Genomic DNA, 17354 nt, shown 5'->3' on the forward strand with positions numbered 1-17354 from the left:
TCCTATGATATGAGAATGATATCAGATAACCCATCTATTCTACTGTTCATTCCCACTCCTTAATAATAATTCCAAAAATCAATCAAATGTTGACATTCCTACACGCCTTTATTATACTTAATTTGTCGTATTATGAGTTATTCAGTATTTCTTTTTTGATAACGCTATGAATTGTATATGGTTAGTTAGTAGTCATAACCCTCCATTGAAATTTTTGTACACAATAGCTGAAAATGAACTGAAAATAGAAGAGGTGACAATTAGATAGAGTTTTACTATTTTAGGGACTTTTTCATTTTTCCTTTTGACAAGCTAGGACCCACAAATTCTTTGAAAATCTTGCTTAAAATTTTTCCAAACTTGGAATAAGTTAAGATGAGTCTTTTTCACAATTGATGGCTAAGGGGTTGTTTTTCAAAGATTTAGTGTATGTGTCATTAATTAGGATCCACAGTTAATGTGATGAGAGGGATTTTTTTTTTTGAAAAAAATATTATCAATTTAAAAATTAATTTATTTTCCATTGCGTCGGATATAAAAATAATTTAAAATAAATGATTTAATCTTTTAAATTTAAGTTTTCACGTCCACTTTTGTATAAATATATTTTTTTAAACTGAAAATTAGAGATTAAAAAAATAAAATCTGATGTTTTTCAGATTGAGCGAGATATAATTTTCACATCACCTTATTAGTATTTATTAGATACTATTAATAATTGAATATTGTATTTTATATTTCATCTCCCAATTTTACAATTTTATCCCTTTATTTAATCTTTCCTTCTCTTTCTTTTCTTTTGTTTGTTTACATGGATCCTCTATATTTATCTTTTCTTAAAGAGATGAAAGATAAAAGTTAATATTTTAATTTAAAATATTTGAATATTGTGTGTACAAAATAATACAAAATATTTTTATGAAAAATATTTTTTAATAAAATAATTTATTTTTTTATTATTTAATTTTAATTTAAAAATAAAATATATTAAAAAATTATATATAAATTTTGATAAAAATATCAAAATGTGAAAAATGACTATTTGATTTGAATGAGGAAGTTATTTTTTTAATTAAAAAATATTTTTTATTAATTAAATTTTTGTATACTTTAAATAGAGACTAATTTTTTATTAAATTTTTTAAAATTATAATTTTGAGATAATTTTTATTTAAATTTATTTTATATTTATTTATAATATAAATTTTATATGAATTCGTGATTAGAAATTTTTATAAAAGTTTGATGATTAAACAAAAGTGTGTGTATCCAGAAGATAGGCATGGGTGCGACCAAGTTCAGTTAACCACTCAGGATTGAAAACGACATCCTCTATCTATCAAGTATTACACTCTTAAAGGATTTTGCCTTTGAATTGACTAATCAAAACATTGACCTTTTGACCAATCAAATTGCACGTGATTCTTTCTATTTTTCTTACTATAATTTCTTCAATTCTAAATTTTTCTTTTTTCAAATTATCATTAAACTAATTTCATTGACGATCAAGCTATTACCAATTGGAAGCTTCTAGCCATGACCGTTGAGTCCAAAGCCACGCCGTTAAAGTTATTTATTTTTATTTGTCTATAATAAAAAACTGTTCTGAAATTTCATTATTTGTTGTATTGAATTTAACATGTGCATATTGATTTTTCAAATATTTCTTACTTGTATATACTTTGAAATTTAGTTATAGAGTTGGTGGCACATTGGATTTTGATTTAAAAATATTAAAATTTGCATAAAGTATATTTCACTTGTAAATATATATTTTTTTTTTAAAAAAAAATCACTTTTTAAGGTTCCAACTAGTAATAAATAATTGCACAAGGAATAGCAAGTTTCTACTTGCTTGTCAAACTCAAAGTCTATCTTTATAAGATTGTTAAAGGTTTCTGTAAAAAAGAAAATGCTATTCCTTTTCAAAAGGGGAAAAGAAAAGAAAATGCCATATTCTTAATTAGGTTTTAGTTCATCCTCCTTTGAAGACATACTGTCTTTTCTAAAATCACTTCAAGTTAGGCTTCAACTACACAAACATGAGTAGCAAATGTTACCATATAAGGTTTCAATTTGAGTTCTATTGTTGTTAAAAACTTTAATTTCTTTAAAAAAAAAACATTATTTTATGATTCTATTTAGAAATATTTATTTAAAAAAATGAAATAAAATCATAATAATCAATTTATATGTTATTATATTATAAAAAATAACAATAATTTTTAAAAAATAAAAATTATAAAATAGAGAGAGTATTTTTTTTTCGATAATTACTCCAATATAAATGCAACCCAAACTCCGAATGTTTTTTAAAAAGTTTTATATATATTACTTGTTCTGGAATTCTTATAATATTCATTTTAACATTAGCACCAAATATATCCAAAATTTTGCTCCAAATATATATATATATATATAAGATAATACCATTTCTGAATGTATATTTCATCATTTGACAAAGAAAATTTATTAAATAATAAATATAATTAATAATTGAGAGATACAAGATCACACTGATTTTCCCTGGTTAATATTAATATAGAACTTTTTTTTCCAAGTAACAAAATATTAAAAAAAGAGAATTCTTTGCTGTAATTTTGTGAATAAAATTATCCACTCTGTCCTGGCTTTACAGAGTGCAATCTGTTTTTTTTTTTTTTATTAAACTAAATATATTTATCGCAGAGTTAACTGGAGTGAGATCCATATTTAGCAGTCATATCATTTGATTGATTCTTGATATGTGGTTGATACCCACAAGCTATAAACTTTACAGGGCAAAAAGGATGAAATGAAAAACTTAAATAAAAAAAAAAAAGAAAAGAAAGAGAAGTGGTCATCGAGATCACAAACAGCCATATTCAAAATATAATCATCATACAGCTGAAAGGTGAAGAAAAGCAATTACAAAAAGATTAAATGAAGATAATTAATTAAGAAAAATATTAAATAATTGTTCACCAAGGTCTTATAGCATTCTCAGATGAAGTGAGAAGTTCCTCCAAGTAATCAGCACCTAAATCTTCCAAAACTACCTCATTCTCTATCCTCTCTCTCTTGCTTCTGCTCATCATTTTCCTTCTCATGGAGTGCTTCCTCTTTAGAGCTACTACAGGTGAGCACCCTTCTTCTTCTTCACTGTACTTCATGTCCTTGAGTGATTCCCTCACTATTTCTACTGGGAAATTGAGTACAGCCCCAGCTCCTCTCATTGAAAAAGCAGCTTGATCATAAGCCAGAGCAGCTGCCTCTGCACTATCAAATGTCCCTAGCCATACCCTTATCCCATGCCTGGTTGAATCCCTTATCTCCGCCGCAAATTTCCCCCATGGCCGCCTCCTAACACCCCTGAAAGACTTCATCTCCTTCTTTGGATTCCCTTTGATTACAGAACTAACCTCTTCTTCCTTAGTATAGTTTCTATTAGAGTAACATCTTTTGGATGTTTCTTGGGTTGCCTCTGAGATTAGCCCATAGAGAAGCATTTCCTCCGAGTCATTTTCATTGAAAGGGAGAGGAACTTGGTTGAAGGATTGGCTGTAGAAAGATTCCGGCGATCCCAAGGAATATTCCGATGAGAAATCGGAATTTGGAGAATGAAAGATGGAGGAATCCATGTGAAATTGGTTTTGATTTTTTGAGGTTCTAGGAATGTTGCTATTTTGGTGTGCTCCACTCTGCAGGTGCAGTGCGACTGGTGTACGCAATATTTGAAGCCTGAGGTGTCCTTATATACGCAGCAAAAAGGGGAGTAAAAAAGTGGTGGTAAAAAGTAAAAAATAGAAATAGGGTAAAATAATAGACGAGTGGCAGTTTTTAATTGCTTATTAGGCTAATAGGGGTCCACAATTGGCGAAAAACACGCATGGGTCAATTGAAGCAAGGCGGCCAGGTCAGATCTGTGAAGGCATATGTGAACTGACGTCAGCATATGATCTCAATTATGTCTGCAGTGAAGCTTAATTGGATGGATTGGCCTTTGTCCACTTGTCTTAGGCCCACGTGGATGATGTTGATGTTTCTTTTCATCCCATGATCAGGACAAATCAGCTTTCCCGTTGTATTGCTGTTAAATTTGCACCTCTCTTATTTATATCCAAACCGGGGATTATAGAGTGTTTTAGGCTGCGTATCATATCATCGTAATAGAGTGGTTTATTAAAAAAATCATATTAATAGACGAATATTAGAATGAATGGTAAGACACTCTTCTCCTTTTTTAAGTTAAATTGAGGATTCAATTTTTATAAATAGAACAAAATACTAAGAAAATATGTAGCACTATTTTTCAATTAAGAGATAATAAAGTAGTAGATTTTAATAATTTTTCTGAAAAAAAATTCTTATTCGAATACTCATATTTAGCCTGATTTTTTGTTGCCTCAAAGCTTGATCATAATGTTCTTGATTAAAATCATCAGCTTGTATTTTGCCTCTTTACATGGCAAAAGACTGCATCAATTTTATCAGTAGCAGTTGCACCCTTACACTCTTCTTATTTTAAGTTAAGTTGAGGATTCAATTTTTGTAAATAAAGCAAAATACTCATCAATAAAGAAGTATCTACGACTGTCTTTCAACTAGGAGGCAACAAAGCACCAGATTTTAATAGTTTCTCTGGAAAAAAGTTGTTATTCGAATACTCGCATTTGGTCTGATCCTTGATTGCCTCAGGGCTTGATCATAATATTCTTGATTGAAACTATCAGCTTGTATTTTGCCTTTTTACATGGCAACAGGCTGCATCAATTTTATGACAGTTGCACCTCTTACACTCTTCTCATTTTAAATTAAGTTGAGGATTCAATTTTTGTAAATGGAGCAAAATACTCATCAATAAGGAAGTATGTACGATTGTATTTCAACTACGAGGTAATAAAGCACCAGATTTTAATAGTTTCTCAGGAAAAAAAGTTCTTATTCAAATACTCGTATTTGGTCTGATTCTTAGTTGTCTTAGGACTTGCTCATAATGTTATTGATTGAAACTATCAGCTTGTATTTTACCTCTTTACATGGCAATATACTGCATCAATTTTATCGGTTGCAGTTGCACCTCTTAGCACTCTAAATTTATCATTTTAAGGTTACACAAGGGATGGCCAATATAGTGTTCATTTTGGTATAAACTTTTGATGCATAGTAATCATATTTTGGGTTTGGACAATCATCCTTCTTCTTCTATAATTCCTCGGTTGGAAATTTGAAAAAGTGTTTGTCCATTCAGATTATTTCGAAATTAAAATATTTTCTTTGGCGCTCTCTTCATAATGTTTTATTAATATTAACTAATTTAGTCAAGAGAGATTATTTAAAGAACTCTCAGTGTCCTATCTATCAGTTTGAATTTGACACCTTGAAGTATATATTTTTTCCATTATTTCTATACTCGATTAATACGATTTATTAATCCTTATGCATATAAACTAGTGTCTAATGGTTTTTTTAATAGTGTATTTTTGCTAGAGTGACTCTTGATTCCATGCTTGCTTTGTTCTGTATCTCTTTTGATTTTTCATAATTACAGCATAGTGATATTTTTTTATGTTCCCTCTCCTCATGTGCATGATCACTCAGTTACTTGTGATGTCCAATTCTTCCTTCTTGAACAAAATTTTTAAGCTTATTTGTGATATATTTTGAAAGAATAGCTGTAATAGTCACTAATAGTGCAAAATATATGTAGCATAGTATAGGTAAACGAGTTTGGTATTTGTCAGTTTTGCAGGAAAAACACAAACGATGTTTGAAGATATCAAATTGGTCTCTACTTTTGAGTTATCGGTCATTTTCAGCGAAATAAATTCATAAATTTTTTTATAATCTTGTTCATATCTTTCAAGTTTTTTATCATGAAAAATTAGAGTAATAATGATATCTATATTATATATTAACTTATGTTGGCAACAAATTTTTTATAAATATATATCACACTATCATAATATTTAAACCAATATTATGACTAAATTTTATTTAAATAGAGTATTATCGCTTTTGTATGACTTGTTTTTCCTTGCAGCAAGTTTCTTGCTAGTCAAAATTTCACTATTAAAAAGTTATACGTGTATTACTTTTTGTTTTACTCTTATTTTATTTTAAAACAATAATTTGTTTTTTTTTTTTAAAATATTTCTTAAGAAAAATTTCCAAATACCCCAAAATTAAATAAAAATAACATGTTCATCTTTATTATTTGAAAATAAGCAATTTAATTCTTGTGCTTAATTTCATTAAGAAAATTATTTATCCACGAGTCTAAATTAGAAACAGTCTATCATTAATCAAGTAAAATTACGTGTCCAGGATATACTTATCTCCATCATCTCTATTATCTCAAATCAAACTTGCATTTGCTTTTTTCCGTAACATTCCATTCCATCAGTTTGATTTAATTAAATTGAATATTAAAATTTAAATATTTATAAAAATCAAATCAAATTAAAAAATATTAATTTAAATTAAATTAATATAATTCAATTCAATCGATTAAACTATTTAATAAATTTTTATTATTTTTTACATTTTAATTTAAATATTTTAATATTTAATTAAAGTATTTAAACCTTAATTAAAGTGTAATTTTTATATATTATCAAATTGCATAGTATTATTAATTAATTAATTTGATTTAATTTGATCAAATTTTTTTAATTAAAATTAAAGCCAACCAAAATGATTAAACTTTTTTAAAAGTAAAACTATACTGTATAAAAAAATATAAAATTAAATTAAAATTTAAATTAATTCAATTTAATTAATTATTTTAATTTAAATTAAATACCGCTTATCCTGTTCTCTTTTAAATATGTATACAGTACAACTATAATTTTATATAAACAATTTTAGATAAAACAACCCGCTAATAAAAAATAACAAATAAACTATACAAACGAAAGAGTGGATCTTTAAAAATATTATTAAATAATTTCTTATATGTATTCAGTATATAAATTAATTTGTTTACTTAATAAAAAAATAAAATATAATATTAATAAAAAATAAATCCAATTAAATTTTTATTTTTTTTAAAAATTTAAATAAGTTTAATTTATTTATTAATTAAACTTATATACTTTTACTAAGAGTCAAATAAATTATAGCCTAATAAAATATTATTTTTAATAAAATTTATTTTTATAATATTAAAAATTATTTATTGTACTTCTATAATTTTTTAAATTTTTTTATATTAATTAAATAAGAAAATATAAAAAAATCATATGATTTTATTGATTTTTATTTTAAATTTTAAATTTAATTTATTTTAAAATAATATTTATGATATCATAAAGTTAATAAATATCGATAATTTTTTGATGCGATAAAATAATACAGACGCAGTAAATATAATATAATTATTAATTAAAAAATATAAAAATTATCACGTAATTTTATTTATTTTATTTTAAAATTTATAATTTAATTTTTATTAAATTAATATATTCTGATATAATTTTTATATTAACATTTTTATATATTTAAAAATTATTATTTTTTATTAATAATGTCATATTATATATATTATTTTGATATAAATTAAATTAAAAAAATTTTAAAATTAAAAATTAATAAAATTACATGTTATTTTTTTATTTAAAATATTAAATTTATTATATTTTAAATTATAAAAAATATTATTAAAAAATAATATTATATTAAATTAAAATCTTATTTAATATTTAATAAAAAATAAATTAAATTTATTTAACTCTTGAAAATTTAATAAATTTATTTATACTACTAATATATAAATTTTATTGTATTTTAAATAAAATTTTCTCCAATTAAATAATATACCAACTCTAAAGTGGATAAATGTATACACCCAGAGGTATATACAAGAATTTCCCTTCATGACATGAGATCACTCGTTCACAATATACTATTTCCTCACTCTGCCATTGTTGTTACAGCCTGATCCACCCTCATAGACTCGCAACCCACATGCTTCTCTGCCTATTATTTGCCGGATGGAATTAATGCTTGGTTGCAGTCGGTGAAGGAGACATGGCTTTCTAAATAAGGGGTTAGTCTACTGAATTGGAGCACCAATATTCCCTCTTTGTGGGTTTAGTTTATTTTGGTTTTAGAAGCTTTCTGCTAACTGCCGAGTCTATATTTCACTATACAACAATGGGATTCATGTGAACTGATTGAATTTTTTTATAATCATATAAATTTCTGCCAACCCAAGAAGATAGAAAATTTAAACAATTGCATCATTATCCTAAACATAGAGCCTATAAATGAACCACATATATAATTGAAATATTAAAATGAAGATCTTGAATGAAAGAGTCTAGATGCATGCCCCCTTGAACCTCAGCAAAAATATTTCAAAGTCTCAAAAACTAAGAGATAAAATGGTTGAAGCCTGAAGGCTTCAAACATGAAATTAAGTCCTCCAAAAGGAATGGATAATGTTACTGGACAGCGACTTAGGCCATTCTTTCCCAATTTTGGCCCCTCCTTTGAAGAGTTTATTTCATAAACGTTTTCATGTTCCCACGCAGCTTCTAGGAACACCCATTTTGGGATACATTTCTCAATCTCTCTCTCTTTTTTGTTTTTAATAACAAAGATGCATGTCTTTTTCAGCCTTCTATTTGTCTTCTTTTCAATAAATTTTTACTTTTATAAAAAAAATGAAAAATTTTCTATTTTTAAATAAATTTTAAGAATATGCAAAAAAATTATGATATTCTATGTGTATGTATTTATTATAATTTTTTAATTTAATTAAATTATTATTGAAATTCATTAATTCATTTTTTAATTTTAAAAAACACATTAAAATATTAATAACGTTTTAAAGAATCTCTGTTTAGTCTTTTTATTAAATTTATCGTTAAATATTTTACTATTTAATTTTTATAATTTTAAAAATTTTATTAATTTATTTCTCAAAATTTTAAAATATTTACTAATCAATTTCTACATATGAGAAATATTTTGAATTTTTTTATATTATTTAATAAATAAAATTAATGAATGAACTAATTAATAAACTTTTTAAAATATCAAAAATATTTTAATACATATTTTTAAAATTGAAGAACTAACGAGTAAATTTCTCTATATCTATAATATTTTTTTTTATATTTAAAACATACTTTAAATATATTATTTTGATATTATTTATTATATTAATATTAAAAAAATTATTAAAATCTAGATTTATTATAGTGAAATCTCCATAGATTCTGTTTATTTGAAAAAATAATATGTATATAAAAAATATTTTTCATAAATAATATTTTTTAATAAAATAATTTATTTTTACTGTTTAATTTTAATTTAAAATAAAATATATTAAACAAATTTAATTATAGAAACAATAACAATATTCTTAATATATAAAAAATACCTAATTTTTTAATTAAAAAAGTTTTTTTACTGACTAATTTTTCTCAGCATTCTAAATATAAGACAATGTAAAAAATAATTTTTTAAAAATATTTTCCCTAACCTTAAATCCCTATTCCTTTACCTTGAAACAATATTTAGGGAAAAAATATATATATATATATATAAAAAGTTGACTAATTGGTTAGGCGGGGAATGATGCCTACAGATTCATGGTACATAGTCCATTCATAGAATTTTCTCATTTTAACTTTAATTGATCCCCACCCTTTCCCACCAACCACTTCTCCGTGCTCTGATTCATTCCGCCGCCGTACACATACACTCCGGCCGCCATCAAATCTTCCTCTTCTCTCTTTTGTTCATTTTGGCAGCTGATTTGCCAGTACAAGATTCACTTGATCCTGCTTTAAGCGACACTAATTTAACTTCGCATTGAAGTTGTATGCGTGTGATTGCAATTTGCATATTTTATTATATTTTCAATTAAAATTCAAATTTCAGTTTTTATGGTTTTGAAAATGAGTTATATATAATTAATAATTAAATATTTTAGTCTTACATTAACAGTAAAAAGATCTTTACCTAGTTATAAATAATTCTATAACTGTAATTATCTGTATGGTTTTATTAGATCACCGATGAGGTTAACATAAGAATTACCACAATCACAGTGATCAATTAATCAATAAAATATATCATAGGAATGGTCCAGCCAACCAAGACTAAATTGGCCAATAAAATAATATTAATATAATTAAATGCATGCACTTACCAAATCTGAAGTTCCATCCACGGTCTCATTTTTATTAATTTAATTTATAGTTAATCAAAACGAAATCAATTTCCACTCTTGAAAGCAAAATTTTTTATCAGCATTAACGTATTTAAATGTCCAAATAATAAGAAATTATTATTTTTTATATATTATTCCGTATTTAAAATTTATTCAATCAATTAATTTAAATTTATATTAAATTCATTAGAAATATTTTTTTAAATTTAAAAATTATTAAAATATATAAAAATTATTTTCCAGAATAATATTTTCAATCCCAAGTATTCAACTATGTCAAAGCCATAAAGTATTTTATCATTTATCCTCAAAATAATTAATTTTAGTTGATTATCATTACGATACTCTCGTTTTTTCATAAATCGGTTTGAGGTTGCGGTTGAAATCTTCAATAAATATTACTTTTTTTTTAAAAAAATATTATTTTAAATAATTTAAAAAAGTAATTTTAAAAACTATTAGAATATCTTAAGCTTTTTTATAATTAAAATATTTTAAATTTAATTTTAAGTAAAATTTAATTTCCCTTCAATGGTAGATTTTTTTTAAAAAATATTTATTTCCAAAAATCATTTTCTTAATTTTTAATTAATTATTAATAGGATACTCTCATTTTTTATAAATTGATTTGGGATTACTTAAATGTCAAATAAAAATTAATTTTTAAAACATTATTTTAAATAATTTAAAAAAGATAAAATTATAATTTATGTTAAATTAATTGTTGATATCTTTTCAATAGTATGCTTGAAGAATTTTTTTTTCAAACATTGTTTTAATATAATAATGAATAGTTTATAATCATCTTGCCTTTTGTTTTAGTTGAAAAATAACATTTATTATAGAGATGACTCTGACCATCTCATTGTTCACACTACAAAAACGCCGTTTCTTCAAAAAAAAAAATTCCGAATTAATTTAAAATTTTAATTTAATTTTTATTCATTTTAATTTGATTTAATTTTAAAAATTTTAATTATTTCGATTCGGTTCAATTTTAATAAAAAAATTGAAAAAAATTAAATTGAATAATAATAATATATTATTTTAAATATAAAGATATTAGACTATATTAAAATTAAAATATTTCAATTAAATTTTAAAATACTAACATAAAGTATAAAAATAAAAAATTTATTAAAAATTTAAAGCGATCAAATTAAATTAAATTGAATCAGATCGATTCAATTTAATTTAATTTCTGATCAAAATTAAATCGGTTTGATTTTTATAAATGCTAAAATTTTAATTTTTAATTTATTCGGTTTGATTTTGAATCCAACCCTAATAATAATAAATATAATAATTATTTTGGAATTTTAACTGTGTGTGGATGTGAGAAAAGACGAATTTGCTTAAAATTTTAATTTTTCATGTAAATAAAATGTATTAAATGAATTCAATAGACATAAAGGATAAATTAAATCAATGTATATGCAATTAGAAATAGAGTTTATGATCTTTTCCACTTAATTTAAAATTACTATTTAACAATATAAAATTATATTATCTTTTTTAAATACCAATATTACCCTATTTTAACAGCTATTGCCTTTAATTTTATATTCTTATTAATCGTCTTAATAAATTAACTTTTTTTTAGTAAAAAAAAATTAATTTACATTTAAGCAATTTATAATAAAATATTAAACTAATTAAACAAATTATTTATAAATAATTTTATCAAATAATTAATTTATTTATGTTAAAATTGAGTTATAAATTAAAAAGAAAATAGTCAAATTAAACATTATTTAACTGTAAATTTAATATTATAAAACACTAAGGTATATGGGATGAATAATAATAAAATAATAATTCGAATTAGCTTAATTTTTTTATTAGCAGGATTTTTTTTAAAAAAATAATGTGCTGGATGGGTGGCAGGGGCTATACGATGTACAATATTTGGGCTCGCCCAGCATTCTGGTGGTCCTGATCTTACAAAACAATTATCCAGATTCCAGGTGGGAGTTCTTGGGATACTTATAATTTTTTCTTTTTTAAAAAAAAGATCGATTAAAAAATAAAAAATTGAGCGAAAAATAGAATACCTATATGTAGTAATGCTATTAATAAAATAAAATTTTATTGTTACCGTAACCGAATGTTATATAAATAATTAATCATAATTAACTAATTTTAATGATTTGTTAATAAAATTATTTTGATAACCGTGAGCCTTTCTATATTTGAATAAGGCTAAACTTTAACGAGAAAGACAGGTCCAAAGCCCACCAAACTATTTTTGGAGTGAATCGATCCATATTACGCGCCTCAGTCCAGTAGAGGAATCAGGTCGGGTAGATCTCACCTGCGAACCCTTCTAAAAAAAGTTCAGTCTGATGTGACTAGAAGAAGAAGAGCAGATCCGGTCACTTTGCCGTTTTATCCGTATACGCGTCGGAAGAAATTAAATGGTTGTCTGGCGTGAAGAGAAGTTCTGACACATCCGTACGTACGGATTTGAGCGACAGAGACATGTGACACTATAGCAGAGAGATGGTTAAACATCATTAACAGACAAAAGAAAAAGAGATAAAAGATGATGACCATATTTCTCTCCTCCTAAACTTTCACAAATACTATAAATATTATTTTTTAGATTTCATAATATCATTTTGAATTATAACTTAAAGCACTTTAATTTTTTTTTTTTTAAACCTGCACATTTTAAAGTCTTTGAAAACGCACTTCACGAGAGGAGAGATCGATCCGAGAGAAGATGCCATGTTTTGAGCCATCACAACTAAGCACATTCCCAATTCCTCCATGAACAGTTAGCTCACCAAGGACATGAACATTTTCCTTTTATGTATAGAATGGAAGAGGAGAAAACAAGAATTTGAACTTTTCAAGGATAAATTAGATTCACGTGAATATAATAATGGGAATTTAGCTTCTTTATTATTCTTTTATAAGAATATAAAGAGAGAGGTCTTTGCTTTTTTTCTCATATCCTAGATATGGCTTTTTGAAAATCATAAATAAACTAATTAATATTAAAAATCCTTGCCAAGTCAATAACATGGTGGGTCCAAATCCATTTGATTGGGAAGGAAAGAATCATGATCTTGATCTATATTATATAATATATATATATCGATGAAGTAAGCACATAGGTCTTCATATTTGCTAGTGACTGTTACTTGTGCATGTATATATATTTATTTATGAATATTCTAAAACCAGAAAAGGAAAGAAAGAATCATACAGTCATATATATACTTGGTGATCAAGGATGTGTTGGCAGGAAGAACCTTCCTAGAACTAGAGATGTACTTCATGGGGTTAATTTTTAGGATGAATCAAAATTGATTTATACCACCTTCTGGAGAATTCATATTCATGGCCACGAGACCATTCCACACACATATATATAGGGATGAGCACTGTTCGGTTCGAACCGAAATAACCGATCGAACCGATTTAATTTAATAATTTAGTTCGGTTTTAAAATAAAATCGGTTCGGTTCGGTTTTAATTTTTAAAAAATTCAGGTTGGTCGGTTCGGTTCGTTTTTGGAGTCAAAATAGTTCGGTCGAACCGAACCGACATAATTTAACCTTAAACGCACCGTTTTATTATAGGGTTATATCAATTCACTTCCCAATTCACTTCCCAATTCCCATTCCACATCCTTCTTCACGCGGTGCATACCTTCATCTCTCTGAGACCAAATCTCTTATCTCTATCCATCGCGAGTTCGCGTCTTCAGTCCCCCGCAGCCGCAGCCACAGCCACAGCCACCCACCCCAGTCGCCAGTCCCACAGCCACCCATCGGCCACCCACCCACTCGCCAAAGCCAAATTCTTTCTCTCCATCCTTCGCGTCTTCAGTCCCGCAGCCACGGCCACCCACCTACCCAATCACCAGTCCCGCAGCCACCCACTCGCCAAAGCCAGAGTCTCTTCTCTCCATCCTTCGCGACTCTCTCTCACGGCCATCGCTCATATCTCTCTCTTATAGTCGTCGCTGTAAGTTTTATGAACTTAACTTGTAAGTTTAGTTTCAGTGTTTCACAGCCGTCTCTCTCACAGGCTGTAGAATAAAACCTGAATCGTCATCTCGTTTGACAGTGTAAGGAGGACAAACCTATCATGCATCCGAGAAAAGTTTAAAAAATCGATTTTGATGTTGTTTTGACGTTGTTTAGATGTTGTTTGAATTATTTTATTTTATTTTATTTTTGATGTTGTTTTGACGTCGTTTTGATTGGATTTTATGATTAATTAAATATATTAGGTTCAAATCAATTTTTATTAGGCTCAAATTACAGTATAATTCAATGAAATTAGCGAAAAAATTAAAAAATCGATTTCGAACCGAACCGTAACCGAACCAGTTCGGTTCGGTTTAATTCGGTTTTCTATCTTATTTGGTTCGATTTGATTTACAGTTTGAAATAATTCGGTTAAATCGGTTTTGGACGGTTCGATTCAGTACCGAACCGAACCGACTGATGCACACCCCTACATATATATATATATACCTTAGCATTTGCAATTATATGCCAACTTTAGAGCATCCAAGTTTGAAAACACTGTAACGTGGAAGTACTATTATATGGAAGGCAGTGACGGCAACAGAGGGAAGAAGGAGAATGAAGAGAAAGGAAGAGAAGAAGTGCGTTATAGGGGCGTGAGAAGAAGGCCTTGGGGAAAATTCGCGGCTGAAATTCGAGACCCTTCAAGACAGGGAGCAAGATTGTGGCTTGGAACATTTGATACTGCTGCGGAAGCTGCTCGTGCTTATGACAGGGCTGCATTTAACTTGAGAGGTCATCTTGCAATCCTTAATTTTCCAAATGACTATTATCCTCAACTTGTCGGATCCACTCCTCGTCCTCATCACTCATTTTCTTCTTCTTCTTCTTCGAGTGCAAGCCAGAGTTTCGAATGGGGAAGTTCGTCCACCGGGCAAGAAAGGCAAGTTTTTGAATTTGAGTATTTGGATGACAAGGTGTTGGAGGATCTGCTTGAATCAGAAGAGGAGAAGAAGAAACGACATCAAGATTGACCTTCATTATATATATAATTTCTGGGTTTTATTATTCTGATTGTCTTGAGTTTAATGAAATCCCTCATCATAAATTTTCATATTAATAATTATAAGACTATTCTATATTAAAGAATCATTTCCTATTTTAGAAATTTATATTAACCGTCAATTCTCATTAGAAAAATTGCTAAAGTTAGTATAATTAAACTAATTAATTAATTTATATATTTTTAAAATATATTAAATAGTTTTTTTTAAATGGAATATATTACATAGTTTGTATAGTTCGGAAAACTTAATAAAACCGTCCTTTTTATTAAGTTTTAATATTATTATAATTGATCTGTATAGTAAGAATATGGTTATTATTAATTTCTCTCGTATCGTCCTGACTACTTATCTTAAATATGTTTGAGTCTGAGACGGTCTAAATAAAAAGAATTAGGGCTAAACTCAATGAGAGTTTAATATGCGACTCTAAACTCCATATTGATTCAAGACTTATTTAGACAGATTGAACTAGACGTGAGCCTGTCTATGGGGTCCTAATCCTCAAGTATTCGTTAGCCTTCGTGGAAAAACAGACTCTACGATGTTTGTGATTGTATTCAAGTGACGCCGAATAAAATTAAATAGTCATCTGATAAAAGAAAATGATTCGTACGTATTAGCAGTGTAAATGAAATAGAAGGATATGGATACATGACGGTGGTTATTCAAAAAAAAAAAGAATAAAACGATATAAAAGAGAAATAGAAACTAAATTTACAAAAAGGTACCTTAATTCTAAATCCATTCTCGAATCATATACATCGCTAATATACTAAAATTTAATAAAAGAAATTTTTTAATTGAATTTTCAAAATTACATAAACCCTTTAATGTATTTTTTATTATAAAATAATTAACTAATTAATTTTGCTATATTATTTTTTTTCTTTAATCTCTTACTTTCTGGTAAAGCTGCATTTTTTATTTTACAAAATAATTTAAATCTGATCCATAGCTTTTTGGTGAGAAAGGGAATTTAGAGCAAAATTAAAATTTTATCAGTGAAGAATCACAAATTATGGAATCTAAAAACAGAGTTCATATATATTCCCTTTTAACATGTAAAAAATAATGAAAATTTTCGAATTCCTCATAAATTTATTTTAAAATATTTACGTTTATTATGTGAAAATAAGAAAATTATATCTGATTATTTAATCCATAAATTATTACTTCATGATTATTAAAAGAGAACAAAAAACAAAATCCATAGCTAAAGAATTAATTAATGAAAATGTCACATATCTTGAAATATATTATAATAAAATAAAATAATTTACTATTTATATATATATTTGCCTCTTGCCTCAGGATATGATAGGAAATTTTAGTACAATGATATTGCATACTATTGAAAGATGCCAAATTCCTTGCTTTTATTAGTAATTTTCAATAGAAAAACATGGTAGGATATCTTCAAGTGAATGAGAAATTCATAAACATCCAGACAACTATGATCTTTTTTAATCTATTAGAATAAACATTAACGTTCTAGGTCTATCCTGAGATGAACTTCTTAAATTAAGATCACCTAAAAATTAGAGTGTTTGATATTTTAACCTCTATTTGATTGCTCTTATTTTGAAAAAGCAAACCACATTTTGTGAATACTGTCATGTTACACAAAATTAAATCCACAAAAATAACTCATCGTTGAATATATTTAAATGGTTTGGCAATTGCCTTATGTTCGAACAGTGGAGTTTCAGGATGAAATTTGTGACGTTTTACTCTTGTTATTGTAAGGATTGTGCTGTCATATGGAACAACACTTGGTAAGGGTTACTACAAAATGAGGAAATAAATCTTGGTTTCTTATAGAAATGAACGTCTATCCTTAGTACTTGTAAGCGAAAATTCTGCCAAGTACTGTAACCATGTTGAAAAATCAAACGACTGCAGAGTTTTAGTCGGCGAAGCAAGAACTCTCTCAAATCAAATAGAACACTTGGCACTGGTTCACTACTCGGAATGGCTGCAGTATATATGCGGTTAATTGGTTTTCAGTTTCTTTTTTCTTTTTTAATCCAACAAATTCTGTGGCATCTAACGTTGAATGGAAGAAAGGAACAATGCATATCAAGAAAAGGATTCCTTGACAGGGATTTGATTTGAAAGTAAGATGCCTTCTAGAAA

At 26.5% G+C, this 17354-nt stretch overlaps 2 protein-coding genes across 2 annotated transcripts; one reads left to right on the plus strand and one right to left on the minus strand.

Annotated features, from left to right (window-relative positions):
* Positions 1–2842: 2842 nt before the first annotated feature.
* On the minus strand, positions 2843–3700 carry LOC110610932 (ethylene-responsive transcription factor 1B). The gene has a single exon (XM_021751012.2). The coding sequence runs from the start codon at positions 3618–3620 to the stop codon at positions 2961–2963; it is 660 nt and encodes a 219-aa protein (XP_021606704.1). The 5' UTR covers positions 3621–3700; the 3' UTR covers positions 2843–2960.
* A 10906-nt stretch (positions 3701–14606) lies between these two features.
* LOC110612262 (ethylene-responsive transcription factor ERF098) lies at positions 14607–15312 on the plus strand. Its single transcript, XM_021752999.2, has one exon. It carries the CDS (start codon positions 14733–14735, stop codon positions 15183–15185), a length of 453 nt encoding a protein of 150 aa, XP_021608691.1. The 5' UTR covers positions 14607–14732; the 3' UTR covers positions 15186–15312.
* The last annotated feature ends 2042 nt before the right edge of the window (positions 15313–17354 follow it).

The sequence above is a fragment of the Manihot esculenta genome, chromosome 3 (assembly GCF_001659605.2).
Source record: "Manihot esculenta cultivar AM560-2 chromosome 3, M.esculenta_v8, whole genome shotgun sequence".
NCBI lineage: Eukaryota > Viridiplantae > Streptophyta > Magnoliopsida > Malpighiales > Euphorbiaceae > Manihot > Manihot esculenta.